Source organism: Sorex araneus, chromosome X, assembly GCF_027595985.1.
Source record: "Sorex araneus isolate mSorAra2 chromosome X, mSorAra2.pri, whole genome shotgun sequence".
Taxonomy (NCBI): Eukaryota; Metazoa; Chordata; class Mammalia; order Eulipotyphla; family Soricidae; genus Sorex; species Sorex araneus.
Window position 1 is genome coordinate 50379586 of NC_073313.1, and position 15084 is coordinate 50394669.

The 15084-nt window shown below is 47.9% G+C and overlaps 1 protein-coding gene across 1 annotated transcript; it reads right to left on the reverse strand.

The window, feature by feature from the left end:
* Positions 1 to 1066: 1066 nt before the first annotated feature.
* Positions 1067 to 9375, reverse strand: CFP (complement factor properdin). The gene is made up of 9 exons (XM_004612885.2): positions 9266 to 9375; positions 9031 to 9181; positions 6880 to 7055; positions 5976 to 6146; positions 5646 to 5837; positions 5299 to 5472; positions 4230 to 4427; positions 3771 to 3882; positions 1067 to 1715 (listed from the first exon to the last, which is right to left on the reverse strand). Exons 1-9 carry the CDS (start codon positions 9336 to 9338, stop codon positions 1550 to 1552), a joined length of 1413 nt encoding a protein of 470 aa, XP_004612942.1. The 5' UTR covers positions 9339 to 9375; the 3' UTR covers positions 1067 to 1549.
* Positions 9376 to 15084: the final 5709 nt, after the last annotated feature.

The following is a 15084-nucleotide window of genomic DNA, read 5'->3' on the forward strand; positions in this document are numbered from 1 at the left end:
ACAGTTCTAACTTCACATGCAGTCCCACATACACTCCATACAGCTTTCTCTGGTAAAGACCCATGCACAGCTCATAATGCAAGTCCAATTCCATTTTGAAGGGATTGGAGATAAGCACATACCTCCTGGAATCAGTAGTGGCGACCATAACTCTGCACTTTGACTCAGTCTTCCCAGAATAGCCAAATATTCATCAGCTTAATCATTATTTCAATTTATTGAGTGACCCATTTTACACAAGAAGAAATTGATTCAGAGGAGCAGCACACTGACTCTGGGGGTCACCAAACTCTCACGGGAACTCTCCCACACACAGAGGTCTCTCCATGCATAGCAGAACATCTGACACTTTGCTTTTGATAAGATGCTTTTGAAATGTCCCCCCCCACCACCACCTTTCTTGGTCTATTTCCTCTTTTGTAAAATCAGCATAGAGTGATACACAATCGACCTTTGTGGGTTCATAGTGGATTAAATACAGTTAAGCTATGTAAAGTTTTCAGACATCACCAGGCATTGTGAGTATTCTCAAAGAATGAACTAGTATCATTATTAATTTTTATGATTTGTCTCATGACAAGGCGCCAGTATTCAAGAAGTTCCCACTAGTACTAAGCATGAACAAAAGCTAGCTGCATTAATGTCTGGGTTTGTTTCCTTTACAATAAAGTCACTACAACTCTGATACTTCTTCCTTTTCTTCATGGTGTCCAGCACTATTGTTAGCACTGACAAGGATAAATAAATGTTTAAATAAAGGATCATCTAAGTCTGTCACTTCATTTAGATATCCTCATTCTACCAGTCCTTCACCTCAGATGACCAGGTTTAGCTCTAGTATACAGTAAATCATGGTAAGTGCTGAATGAACAAATGCTACAGGAAATCTGTATCTGGGTTTGTCTCAGAGGAGCAGGACGGGGGTGGTGTGCTTCTCTAGGCAAGTGCTGACTCTAGCTTCTCTTGGCCCCCACTCCAGCTAGAAGCACCCCATAGGCACTTCCTCTGTCCGCCTCCCCAAATACCCCCCTTCCCCCAATTCCCCGCCCTCTACCCGCATCTCGGAGTTATTTGTTGCCACTAATTATGGCATTGGAGCTGGATTGTTGAGAGTGGGTGGATGCAGGTGCAAGTGTGGCGAGTGCCAAACCCAGCCCCTCCTCCGCTGCCATTCAAAGCCGGACTGAAGTGAAATGCAAAAGCCTAGAAGCTCCAGGAGGTGGAACGGAGGGAGCTTTGGGAAGTGGAGAGATGGATAAACAAACACACTGGCCAATCATAAAGTGCCTGCTAGAGCAAACAGCCAATCAGGAAAACTGTAACACAGAGCTCTGCAGAGCGATGTGCTGAATACAGCTGCGTAGGAATTGGCAAAGCTGTATTATCACCTTTATGCCAGCCAAATTGGGGCCACAGTGGAAAATAATGTCAATGAAATTTTGCTTGTGCCATGCCCTTTGCCCCAGAAGGTACTAATGTCCTACTTCTGTAGAAGAGGTGAATTTATTGATCTCTGAGAGGTCAGGGGGTTCAGAATGGAAGAGAGGTATTAGAGCTTCTCATCCTCAGGGTCCTTGCAAGTAGGTACGTTTAGACATGGCCGGTTCTCCTTCACTTCTTTCTTCTCTCCCTGCAGCATTTCACACTGTGCCTGTGGTATTCCCCAGAAGGTTAAGTTCTTCTTATCCTCACCTTCAACTGCAGTAATGGTGGTCCTGAGGCATTAGAGGGGAATAGATGGAGGAGCTCAGATAAAGAAAGAAGGCATTCAACAAACTCAGTTAAATTATGTGTGTGTGTGTGTGTGTGTGTGTGTGTGAATTCTCTTGGGGGAACTCATGTGATCTGAATTGTATGTCTGCCTCTATTGCTAAAAATGCCTTGGAGTACTGAGGGCCTTTGAGATGTCAAGTGAGACATGGAGTCATCCCTGGAGGCATGAGTGACTGAAGGAGTGAATAGGTAAATCCAAGCCAAGGCAGCTAAGAGAGCAGAACAAATGAACACATGAAGGATGAAATGAATCGGAGTATGGCTGAGGAGCCAAACGAGTGCTCATTCAGTCCCTCACAGGTCCGACCTACTGTTTTCCCTCAATAGCTATTTTGGGGTTTGTTTTTGGGCTATACCTGGTGATGCTCAGGGGTTACTCCTAGCTCTGCACTCAGGGACTACTCCTCTCAGTGCTCACAGGACCATATGGGATGCCACGGATCAAACCCAGATTGGCTGCATGCAATGCAAGCACCCTACCTGCTATACTATCTCTCTGGCCTTTCAATATTTTTTCTTTGGTTTTTGGGCCAGGGTTGTTGGTGCACAGAGCTTGTTTCTGATTCTCAGATGGGCTCAGGGAATCATATGGGATACTAAGGATCCAACCCAGGTTGGTCTCATCAAGGCAAGTGCCCCACTGCTGTACTATATCTCTTTGACTCCCCAAATTGACTTTGAGGGTTTTTTTTGAGGGGGAGCACACCCAGGGACGCTCAGTGTTCTGCTCTCAGGGATCACTCTGGTGAGGCTCAGGGAACCCTATGGGATACCGAAGATCAAACCTAGATGGGCTATGTACAAGGCAAGAAACACCCTACCCTCTGTACCATCTCATCAGCCCCCTCAATATCTTTTTTTAAAAGTTTCTGTAGGGGATCCAGAGACAGCTATATTACTTGGGGTCCCAGCGAGTGCCTGCAGCCATGTCTCCAGACTGTGAACTAAGCTTTTGTTCCATGCTGATCCAGGAAGGAAAATGATTCAATTTCCAACTTAAATCTCCCCAGACTTAATTACAAAAATACAGAAATCCTAAACCGCGTGGCCGCGGTTTGAAGAATGAACAGACTTTATATCTATTCATTCTCATCAGTGGAAAACTAATTATCAAATGTTTCCTTGTCAATAGGGCTGTATTCTTGGGGGATAAACTCCAACAAGAATAGTGAGTTCTGTGTTGAAACTCCAACAACAATAGTGAGTTTTGTGTTGAAATATGGAATGTAATCAAGGTAAAGAGAAAAGGAAGTGAAATTTATCAGTTATGCAGGGGGGGGTTGGGGGGTAGGGGGGGTGGGAGGTATACTGTTTTTTTTTTTTGGTGGTGGAATATGGGCACTGGTGAAAGGATGGGTTTTGAGCATTGTATAACTGAGACATAAGCCTGAGAACTTTGTAACTTTCCACGTGGTGATTCAATAAAATAATTTTTTTTTTTTGCTTTTTGGGTCACACCCGGCGATGCACAGGGGTTGCTCCTGGCTCATGCACTCAGGAATTACCCCTGGCGGTGCTCAGGGGACCATATGGGATGCTGGGAATCGAACCCGGGTCGGCCGCGTGCAAGGCAAACGCCCTACCCGCTGTGCTATTGCTCCAGCCCCTCAATAAAATAAATTTTTTTAAAAAGTTTCTGTAGGGGACTGGAGTGATAGTTTAGTGGGTAGGGCATTTGTCTTGTATGCAGCTGACCCGGGTTCAATTCCCAGCATCCCTATGGTCCCCTGAGCACCACTAGGACTAATTCCTGAGTGCAGAGCCAGGAATAGACCCCGAGAATTGCCAGCTGTGATCCCAAAAGCAAAATAAATAAACAAATGAAAAGCTTCTTTAGTTTTAATTTTCTTCCTGTATCTGGGAAACCCCACACTTGGCAAGGCAGGTATCTTAGACTCGGCAGTAGCAACCCTGGGTGGGAGTAGCTGATTCTGCTGCCCAATTGCTCACATATCAATACCAAGCAACCTTCCCAGGCACACTGGCCCATTACTCACGAGAACTTGGGGAGCAAAGCTGAGCAGATACGCTTGCGGCTGCGGATGGGGCTGGGTCCACAAGGGGGTGTGCACAAACCCCAAGTACTCCATTCCAACCACGAGCCTTTCACTGCAAAGAGGGGTGGCGGGGGCTAAATCAGTATTAGAGGTCTCAGTGGGTAGAGGGGAAGGGAGAGGGAAGGAGGTTGCAGGGATATGAGATCTAGGGTGGAGTAAGAAATTGTCTTTGCATGGGTCAGCTTATCCTCACAGCAGTTCTTTTTAAGCGGGGAAGGGTCATGCCTGGTGTTATTCAGGGCTTACTCCTGGCTCTGTGCTCAGGGATCACTCTTGGTGGGCTGGGGGACCATCTGGCATGCTGGGGATGGAACCAAGGTTGGCAGCAAGCAAGGCAAACGCTCTACCCGATGTACTATTATTCCATCCCCCTTCACAGTAGTTTTGGGGAGCACTCACATATACAGTTCTCTATGTCGTAGCAGTACCGGAAATCATGCTGCTTCCCCGCACAAGGCTGACCATCAAAATTGCGGCCTCTGCAACTCCTTGAGCGCCTTTGCTGGCCCTGGATTTCCCTACAGGTTATGTTGAAGTTTATGCTGCCGGGTCGTTTACAGGGGCTCCACTGCTTCCAGGGCCCCCATTCTCCATCCACTGCAGAGACAGGAAAAAAGGGAGCTTACACTACAGCATAGGAAAGGATGCAGGTTAGAGGAGTAAGTGTGGGGGATGATCAAATATGGGAATGGAGACCAGAAGAGGAAAACTTAGATCTCAGGGCCAGGGATAGAGGATTTAAGAGGCAGGAAGAAGGTGACTGGAGAGGTAGTAGAGTGAATAGAGTACTTAGATGCAACTGACCCAGGTTTGGTACTCATAATCCCATATGTATAATATATATGTGCATATATATATATAAATCACTCTCATCCAGTTGCTCATCGATTTGCTTGAACGGGTACCAGTAACGTCTCCATTGTGAGACTTGTTGTTACTGTTTTTGGCATATCGAATACGCCATGGGTAGTTGCCAGGCTCTGCCGTGCGGACAAGATACTGTCAGTAGCTTGCCAGGCTCTCCAAGAGGGGTAGAGGAATCGAACCCTGGTCGGCAGCATGCGAGGCGAATGCCCTACCGCTGTGCTATCGCTCCAGCCCATATATTATAAATACATATAATAAATTAATATATAATTGTGTAATCTATTATATATACACATGGTTTTGGTTTGGGGCCAAACCTGGAGATGTTCAGGGCTCATTCCACACCTGGAGATGTTCAGGGTTTATTCTGGTTCTTCATTCAGAAAATACTCCTGACGGTGCTCAAGGGACCATATGGAATGCCATGGATCAAATCCAGGTTTGCCACATGCAAGGCAAGTGCCCTACCCACTGTACTATCACTCTTACCCCTACATAATTATTTAAAAGAGAAAGGAAAAAGACATTTATGGCAAGGCGCAGACATCAAAGAGAAGTAAGGGAGTTAAGACATGGAAATGAAGGTTCTGGAAGTGCTGACCAGGGCAGTGTACAGCCGTGTTGCAGATGCGGGTCCGTGTTGCATCACCAGCACATGTAGGGCCTCCATGCCGGGGTACAGGCTGATCACATTTCCGGTTTTCTTGAATCAGGCCTAAACCACAGGTCACAGGGCACGGGCTTAAAGAACTCCATGGACCCCAGCCTCCAGCCACTGTGGGAAAGATGAAAAGAGGTGAAAGGCCATTTGAATTCTTCTCCCATCCCCACAGCCCCTTGGTGCCACACTGTCCACACTCCCATGATTTAAAGCCTCTGGTCTTGAAATGGCAGAGTAGAGCACCTGGCCTCGAATCCTGAGCAGTCAGTGGCCTGAACCATGTGTACCTGGACAGGGCGGCAGGCCACTGCACGTCCGCTGTTCATAGGCTGGTCCTTGGCAAGGCTTCCCAGGCGGCTGTTTGGAGGGCACAGGTGCAGAACAGGTGCGGCTTCGTCTCTGCAGAGGTTCATGTTCTCCCCCACGACAGGAGAGGGAGCAGGGGCTCCAGGGGGTCCAAGCAGCCCAGGCTCCATGTGCTGCAGTGGGTAAAGAGGGCCCAAGTGTGCTTAAGTGCACTGAACCCCTCCACCCATCCTGGCACATCCCTGCTATACCCTTTCACCCAGCTCCACCCCACTTGGTGTCCACAAATCCCCAGGGTGGCTCTCACTCACTTGGGCACACGTTCTTAGTGTCACAGGGCCCTGTCTCCTTTGCTTCTCCAGGGCAGTGGCCCCCACACTTGGGAGCAGGGTGGTCACATGTACGACTACGGGATCGAATTCCTATGGAGCAGGTGACAGAGCAAGGCGCCCAGGGGCCCCAGCTGGACCAACCGCCTATTTCTGTGGGAGAGAAGAGAAAGGAGCAGGATGGAGGTCGGGGGGAGGTATGTTTATTCCACGTCAGTGACTCTTGTCCCAATATCTTCTGTTACCCCTACTCTACATCAACATTCACCTGGGCTATTGTAGTAGTCTTCCATAGTCACTCCACTTCTCCCTTCATGACATCTGCCCCCAGACCCACTGAAAAAGGGATCTGGTACAGTATTGTTTCCCAAAGTGCGTGTTACTGATTGGACAAAGGGAGTATAGATAGGGAAGCCAATTGCTCTCAAGCCTCTTGCTTTTAACTTTGACTTCTTGAGACAAGAATCTGAGGGCCTATTCTGACATCCAGCACTGGAAGGATCCAGATGAGCAGTAGTAGCCTCAGATGCCACTAGAGGGCGCTTTATGTTCATTGACTTAAAGAAGGTAGATTTCCAGGGGGCGGGGCGGCGCTGGGTGATTTTTAAAATTCTTTTTCTGAAAAGAGGACTGCAGGTCAAAGAAGTCTGGGAAGTCTCCGGGTCAGATCCTAAATCTCCTTTTCCCACAATCCAAAGACTTAGTGCCAGCATCCTTACCATGGTTCACAAGGATCAGGCCTCTTTTGATCTCACGTCTCCAGCCACGTCAGCATCCTCCAATAGTGCCTCACCTAAGGTTCAGTCCCAACCTTGGGTCTTTGCCCTAACTACTCCCAGTGGCCAGGACATGGGTAGTGCTGGCCCACCCTACTCCTCCTCCTTACCAGGACAGCAGGACTTATCTTCACAAGACTGCAGCTGCCACTCAAGAGCCCCAGGCTCCACGTTCTCAGGACACTGGCCGCCATGGCCTATGCAGCGCCGATGCCTCAGCTGCGAGCCCTCAGTGCAGCTCACTGAACAGGCAGACCATGCAGACCACGGGGACCACTGTGGTAATCTGCAGAGAGGAGCACACGCGTCCCATGCTGGAGGGAGCTGGCCAGAATATGGCACGGCTCTCGAGCATGGGGGCAGGCCCATGGGGGGACAGCTGGATCAGTGCGGTGCGGGATGGACTGAGAAGAATGTGGACTCTGCAAACTGTTGGGATTGACTGGCAAACAGATAAGTGTTTAACAGATGTTAGTTGCCTTCATGACATGGAATTACTCTTTGAAGACTCCTAAGAACAGAGCCAGGCAGGTAAACGTAAGGAAGAGGATCCCAGAACTGGTACCAAAACCCCACCAGGCTGGTCACTGAGCCGACATGGAAGCAGGCAAGCAGGAAATGTTTAATAAACAGGAGCTACCCATCCAGTGAGCTCAGAGGCGCTGCCAGAAACAGCATACATCTGTCCTCAAGGCCAACACAGGATAATACAGAATCAATGCGAAGAGTTGACATACCTAGGACCACAAAGCTGCCTTCAAAAATCCTAAAGTGGGGCCCCAGTGATAGTACAGCGAGTAGGGTGTTTGTCTTGCATGTGGCTGACCTGAGTTCTATTCCCGGCACTGCATTTGGTCCCCTGAGCACCAACAGGAATAAACAAAACAAAAATCCTAAAGTTCCCCATTCTGATTTCTTAGGATTGTGTTGCTGGAGGTCCAAACCAGTGATGCTCAGGGCTTACTACTGACTTTGAGTTCAGGGATCACTCGTGGTGGTGCTCAGAGCACCATAGGGGTTGCTGGGATCAAATCCAGGCTGCCCACATGCCAAAGCAAATGCCCTATCCACTGTACTGTCTCTCTGGCCCAAACTCCCTATTCTTTTTTTTAAAAAAAATTTATTAGTGAATCACCGTGAGGTGCAGTTACAGACTTACAAACTTTCGTGCTTGCGTTTCAGTCATACAATGATTTAGTATCCATCCCTCCACCAGTGCCCATTGTCCACCACCAATGGCCCCAGCATCCCTCCCACAACCCCCACCCCGTCCTCCCCCCACCCCACCCCACCCTGACTCTGTGGCAGGGCATTCCCTTTTGCTCTCTCTCTCCTTTTGGGTGTTGTGGCCAAACTCCCTATGCTTAAGGTTTATCTAGTACAGATAAGAAGCAGTTAGAAAATGTATCTGGTATACAATAAGAGACCTTTACATAGAAGTTGGCATCATGATTAAGAGAGTAGCACTCACTCTCTTTTGAAATTCTCCAGTTACCCCACTGTTTCCTCTGTCTCCTGTGTAGCTGATATACCGGAAGAGCTCAATGAATGTGGCCATAACTTGGGCCCCAGAGCTGCCCTTTCAATTCCTCACACTCTCCCACCCTCATAATATGTGTCCATATAATGGAAGTACTGAATAGGGGCTGTTAGCATAAGTAGGTACTTGAGCTGCTATCTCAAATACCAGCTGCTTACAGAGCGTGTACCCCATGGTGCTTCTGATGTGCAGGAAGTAATCAGGATATGTAAGCTACACGGCCCCAAGGGGCTATGAGGCAATGTCTGGAGACATTTTTTGGTTGTGACAACAAGTGGGGGAGTCGCTATCAGCATCTATCAGGAAACCAGGGAGGCTAAAAAATGTCTTGTGAGGGGCCAGTGGATATGGGGCTTATTTTGCATGCAGCCAAACAGGGTTCTATCCCCGACATCCCATATGGTCCCCCGAGCAGCGCCAGGAATCATTTCTCTGAGTGTAGAGCCAAGAATAGCACCTGAACATCACCAGGTGTGACCCCCAAAGAAAGCCAAAAGCAGTATATTTGGATATAAAGGTCATTCTCTCACAAGAAAATTAATTGGGGACTTCTAAATGTCCATAAAGTTGAGGTTGAGAATTCTAAAGTCATAGTCCTGATCGGGGCCTTGCACTCACCCTGCGAAGTTCCAGAGCAGGAAAGTGCCCAGTTCTAGGTTGCCCACCACCTCCCTCCACCTCCTAGTCCATTTTGCCTCCCCCATCCTGGGTGCCCCCTGACCTGCATGCCTGACAGAGCTTGCTGCCTGGCTTCTGGAACGCATAAGCGCTGTTGAGACAGCAGTCTTCAACACTGACACCTCCTCCCAGGAGGTTCTGGCACTTGCCGGAGGATTCCTCGTACCGGGTGAAGCAGAGCACGGAATCTGAGCCTGGAACAGGACCCGCGGAGGCATAATCAGAGCAGTGCTGGACGCGGGGAACCCCTGGGGACCACCTGGCCCTCGCCTACTCACCTGTGGCCGACAGACTCAGCAGTAGCAGCAGTGGTGGCAGAAGGAATGGAGGGGCCTGCACTCGAGAGAGCATGTTGAACACTGGGCCCCCAAAGTACCGGGGGACTGGCTTTATGGGGTTCAGCCCCTAGAGTCAGCAGGGAAAGAGGAACTGGTGGTGGGGAGGAAAAACGTAGAAGGAACTGGGAGGGCAAAGAGCAGCAGGGGGAGAGCAGGGTAACCCTAGATTTCTTCAGCTCCTACTTATGTTCCTGAGAACTTCTCCACTCCTCTTCCCTCTTGACTTCCTGCCTTACCCTTGGTGCTGATTTGTTTTTCCCCAGCACCTGTCCTAGCAACCATCTGACACGCAATCACAACTCCTTGAACAAACAAAACTTGTGAATAGTGAAGAGGAGTTTGGAGCAGGGCAAACTTCTGAGCTGCTTGACTTTGGGCAAGTTGCCTGCGCCACTCTGTGCCTCGGTTTCTCCAGCTGTAAAATGGATACTCTCGAGTCTAACAATAGGAGCGGCTCTCTGGGAGCTATGGAATTGGGGTAAAATGAGTGTGGCGTACTGAGTACCCCTCGTCAGGGTTACTGCTTCATTCTCAACACCCTGCCACACTTTTTTTCTGAAAGTGAGGTTCCCTGTGGTCACCATGTGGAATAAAGGGAAGTGAGAAAGGGAAGTGGCAAGAATGTGGGAGGATTCAGAGGAATGAATTGGGGCTACGCACTGTAGGGAGTGTTGGGTGTAAAGACCCTGGCTGTGGACAGATGCTCTTTAGAGGGGCCCGAGAACCACCTGGGTGGTTGGGAGGGTGACCAGGTACCATCAGTCAGCTGGGGAGGAACCATAACACCTGAGCCTAGATCATAAGGTTTGCTGCTAAGACTGAGAGTTTTCTTTTTTTCAAAGTCCTTAGAACAGTGTCTGGCAGCATCTCTGTGTTTCACCATTTATTGAGTACCTAGTGAGTGCCAGATGCCTTTCTCGGAATTGGATGGAACAGAGGACAAGACAGCCATTCCAGGGAGATGGCTCGAAGGGCTGGAGCATATGTGTTGCTCCAGCCTGGGGCTTCCTCTCTGACACTGTAGGGGCTCCTGAGCATTGCACTGGGAGTGCCCCCTGAGTATCACTGTGACCCTTCACCCCTTCTCAAAAAAGTCCAAAATCCTGGCCTCCAAAGAGGTTTATCCTCTAAAAGAGGAAGCAGGGCCTGTAGGTGGGCTTGGTGGCAGAGCACTTGCCTCATAGTGCTTAAAATTCCTTAGTGTGAGACCAGAGCGATAGAACAGTAGGGAGGGTGTTTGCCTTGCATGCAGTGGACCTGGATTCAATCCCTGGCATCCCACATGGTTCCCCAGCACTGCCAGGAGTAAATCCTGAGTGCAGAGGCATGAGTAACCCCTGAGCACTGCCCGGTGTGACCTAAAAAGCAAAAACAAAAAACAAAGTCTAAAATTCCTTAGTGTGAGGTTTGGGTTTAAAAACAAAATAAAAGAAAGACAACAAATGATACCTTTCTTACAGAGGTCTTCCCCAGCTACCTTTATTCCTTTAAAAAATATTATTTTGGTTTGGGGGCCACATATGGCTGTGCTTAGGGCTTACTCCTGACTCCGTGCTCAAGAATCACACCTGGCAGGGCTTATGGGACCCTATGGGGTGTCATAGATTGAACTTGGGTCTGACACGTGCAAAGGAAGTGCTCAAACTGCTGTACTATCTCTCTGAACCCCTCCAGAAATTTTCTGATATGGCACCCTTGCCACTCTCTAGCTCAGTGGCACTTAAACTTTAGTGTGCATAAGAATTATCTGGAATGCATGTTAGATCACAACTCAATATATCCCACTGGTTTCTGATTATGTAAGTCTTGCATGGGGCTTAAGAATCTATATATGGGGTGGACTGTAGGGCATTTCTCTTACATGTAGTTGACCCAAGTTCGATCCCGGTATCCCATATGGTTCCCTGAGCATTGCCAGGTGTGGCCTCAAAAACAAAACAAAACAAAAAAAGAAGAATCTGGATATGGGGGCAGGGAGATAGTTCAGGGGTCAGGAGCACATTCCATGCATGGGTAAGGATGAAAGTTAAAACCCTGGCACCTTGTACGGTCCTCCAATACCACCTGCTTAGCCCTGGAGGCCCATAGCACTATTGGCTGTGGTCCAAGTGGGCCCCAGGACCCTTGGTTCTGCTGAGCAGCATGGTATCTTTGGGTCCTAGAGTTGAACCTTCCAACTTAGTTGGCTGAGTGCGACTGGGAGTGACTCTAGGGCCCTTTGAGCACTGCTTGGGAGGCCCCTCACACCAATAAACAAATGTACTAACACAAGACCAACACCCAAGGACAGTAGGTAGAAGGGTCAGGAAGATTGCTCCATAGTTGGAAGCCTGCCTCACGAACAGGCAGGGAGAGGACAGCTAGAACAGAGAAGGGATCACTAAGAAAATGATGGTTGGAGGAATCGGTCGGGATGGGAGATAAGTGCTGAAAGTAGATAGAGAACCAAACATGATGGCCTCTCAGTATCTGCATAACAAACCATAATGTCCAAAAGTAGAGAGAGAGTATGGGGAATATTATCTGCCATGGAGGCAGGGGGAGGGTGGGAAAGGTGGGGTATATTGGGGATATTGGTGATGGGGAATGTGCACTGGTGGTGGGATGGGAGTTTGATCATTGTGTGATTGTAACTCAACAGGGAAGCTTGTAACTATATCTCACGATGAATAATTTTTTTAAATAAAAAATGTACATATCTTATAATCTCCAAATGGTCAGATACTGTTGGTCTTTGACCATACTTAAGAACCATCATTTTTACTGACCCATCTTGACTTTTCTCTCTAGGTCTCATCAGAAAAAATAAAACCTATCCTTTCGCAATCCTTACTTTACCCTTAATAATGGATTCCAGGGGCTGGAGAGATAGAGTGGGCAAAGGTGTTTGCCTTGGAAGCAACCAACCCATATTCAATTTCCATCACCCGACATGGTTCCCCAAGCACCACCAGAAGTAATCCCTGAGGAAAGAGACAGAATAAACCCTGAGGACCACCAGGTATGGCCCCAAATCACAATTTTTTAAAAAATGAATTCCACCACAACCCATTTTCCATGCAGGTAAAACGGCATGGAAAATAGTAGTAGAGACTTTCTGTTTTCTCTTATTTAACCCTTCTGAAACTGCAGAGCACAAGTTAAAAGCTGAAGTCTACATAATTAACAAGAAATTAATAAATTATTAATAAGTTAATAAATCTACAAAGAAAGATGTACAATTTATTCATTCCCACTGTGTGTGTGTTTGCCAGGTATCAAACATACATGCAAACATACATGCTGATACATGCAAAACAACTGCTCTGCTACTGAACTTCACTCCTGGCCTGCCTCTGAATTCTTGGGGGAGGAAGCAGGAAACATCACTGTGAAAATTAAAATGAGGACAAATAATTTAATTTGTTCAGATATTTAAAATCCTTTCTTAGGAATATAGGTCTTGTTTTATGGGTGATACTCTGTTGACATTTGTATCCATAGACTCTGTTGACATTTGTATCCATGTACAGAAGTGTCGTTTATTAACATAAAGCTGGTTTTGAAAGGGTGGTTTGAGCAAAGAAGTTATCTTGCTTATTCTAAGATTTCAGACTGTCGTTTGCGTTGCTGTGTTTTCCTGTAAAAACCAATTCCCCTCCCCCCCATCACCAGCGAAAAGTAAAGAAAACCAACTTCCCAAGAAATCTGTAATCCTCCCTATTTGCTTTATCTAATCCCCTCTTCCCTGGTAGTCCTGTTACCATCAATATTTCCTTTGTTCTTAAATGGCATAAAATACTCGTAAGAGTCCTCGTGGTAGAGACTGCTTTCATCTTCTGTAAAGCAGAGCAATAAAATGACTGCAGACTTTCTTTTGTGGTGTCAGGTATCCTTTCCATGCAAGGCCTGTGCGCTACTGCTGGGCAACAGTAGCTTTCTAGCCCCAGCTTTCTTTTCCTTACTGTTCTTTTGGCCTCCAAGCAGTGCTCAGGAAGCCCAAGGGGTCTTCCCAACAATTCTTGACCAACTAGGCTGGCAATTCAATTCTGAGGGCCTGAGGATGTGGTCGTCTTGGGGCTCTGAGGGCCGGGGATTGCCCAGGCAACTCGGGCAGTGTGGGGGAACTCCAGAGCTGCACCCAATGATATTTGGGAAACTGCATGATGACAGGGACAGGAACTGGGGGGATTGGTCACATGTAAGGCAAGACCTTAAGTCCTGTACTATGTCCTTAGCGCCATCCTTTGTTGTTGTTGTTTTGAGCCACACCCAGCAGAGTTTAGGGCTTAATCCTGGCACTGTGCTCAGGGATCACCTCTAGTGGGGCTCAGAAGACCATATAGGATGCTCGGGATCAAAGTCAGGTTGGCATGTGCAAGGCAAGAGCCCTACCCACCGTACTATCTCTCTGCCACCCCCATTTTTTTAAATAGGGGTCACACTCAGTGGTATTGTGCTTCACGGGCCATGTGGTGCTGAGAATCAAACTCAGGGCCTCACACATGCAAGCCATGTGCTCTCTCACTTGAGCTCTCTCTAGCCCCTGCAGACATTTATTTTGTGTGTATGGCGGGGATTGCTCCAAGCATTGTTCAGGGGATCTGGGGACCCCCTCAGCAATTATCAGGACCACTGCAGTGGTGGTGGTGCTGGGAGGCTTCAGGGTACACGAGGAACTGCTTGGGGAGGGGGCTCTAAGGGAACCCTTAGCCCCTGTGCTATCTTTCTGGCCTCCATATTTCTTATTTAAAACTTGTTTCATTTAAGAGCGGGAGCTTTGGGGCCATTCCTAATAGTATTAAGGGGTTACTCTTGACTCTATACGCAGGAACCATGTGGCTCCTAGGATTGAACCAGGGTCAGCGACACGCAAAGGCAGTACATTAACCCCTGAATTATAATCTTACTGACCCACCCCTTATATTTCTTATTTAAAAACAAAGAGTGAAAGTGTACTGAGGCCAGAGCGATAGTACAGCAGGTAGGATGGTTGGTTGCCTTGCATGTGGCCAACCCAGGTGCAAATTCTGGCACCACATATGGTCCCCTGACCACCACCAGGCATGATCCCTGAGTGCAGAGCCAGGAGTAACCCATAAGCACTGCTGGGTGTGGCCCAAAAGCAAACAAAAAACAAAAGTGAAAAAGTCTTGTTTCGTTTCTTGATTGCCCCATCACCTGCTATATTCTGCTCATCCATTTCCTGCCCATCATCCTCACTACAGGGTCAGCTCCACGAGGGCAGGACTTTTTAAATCAGGGTTAACTGCTATGCAAGGATTAGACAGGAATCAGCAAACAGAATGTGCTTAATAAACAGTTGCTGAGTGACTCAAAAAAACCCCATCTTTTTTAAAGAAAGGAACAAAACGTAATGAATTCTGGTAAGTATCAAGAGGAACACTGTAGGGGGCTGGAGCAATAGCACAGAGGGCAGGGCATTTGCCTTGCATGCAGCCAACCCGGCTTCAATTCCCAGCATCCCATATGGTCCTCTGAGCACTGCCAGGAGTACTTCCTGAGTGCAGAGCCAGGCATAACCCCTGTGCATCGCTGGGTGTGACCCAAAAAGCAAAAAAAAAAAAAAAGAGGAACACTGTGAATTGAAGGGATAAGTAGTGTCTCAAAGAAGGAAGGAGGCCCATGAAAATCCCACGGGAAATAAAAACAAAAAAAGCCTGGGGAAGCCCAGAATTTCAAGATTTGGAGAACTGGGAGAATCCAGCCCAGGGCACCTTAGAAGGGAGAGATCTAAAAGGAAGAAGACAGATGGAAGA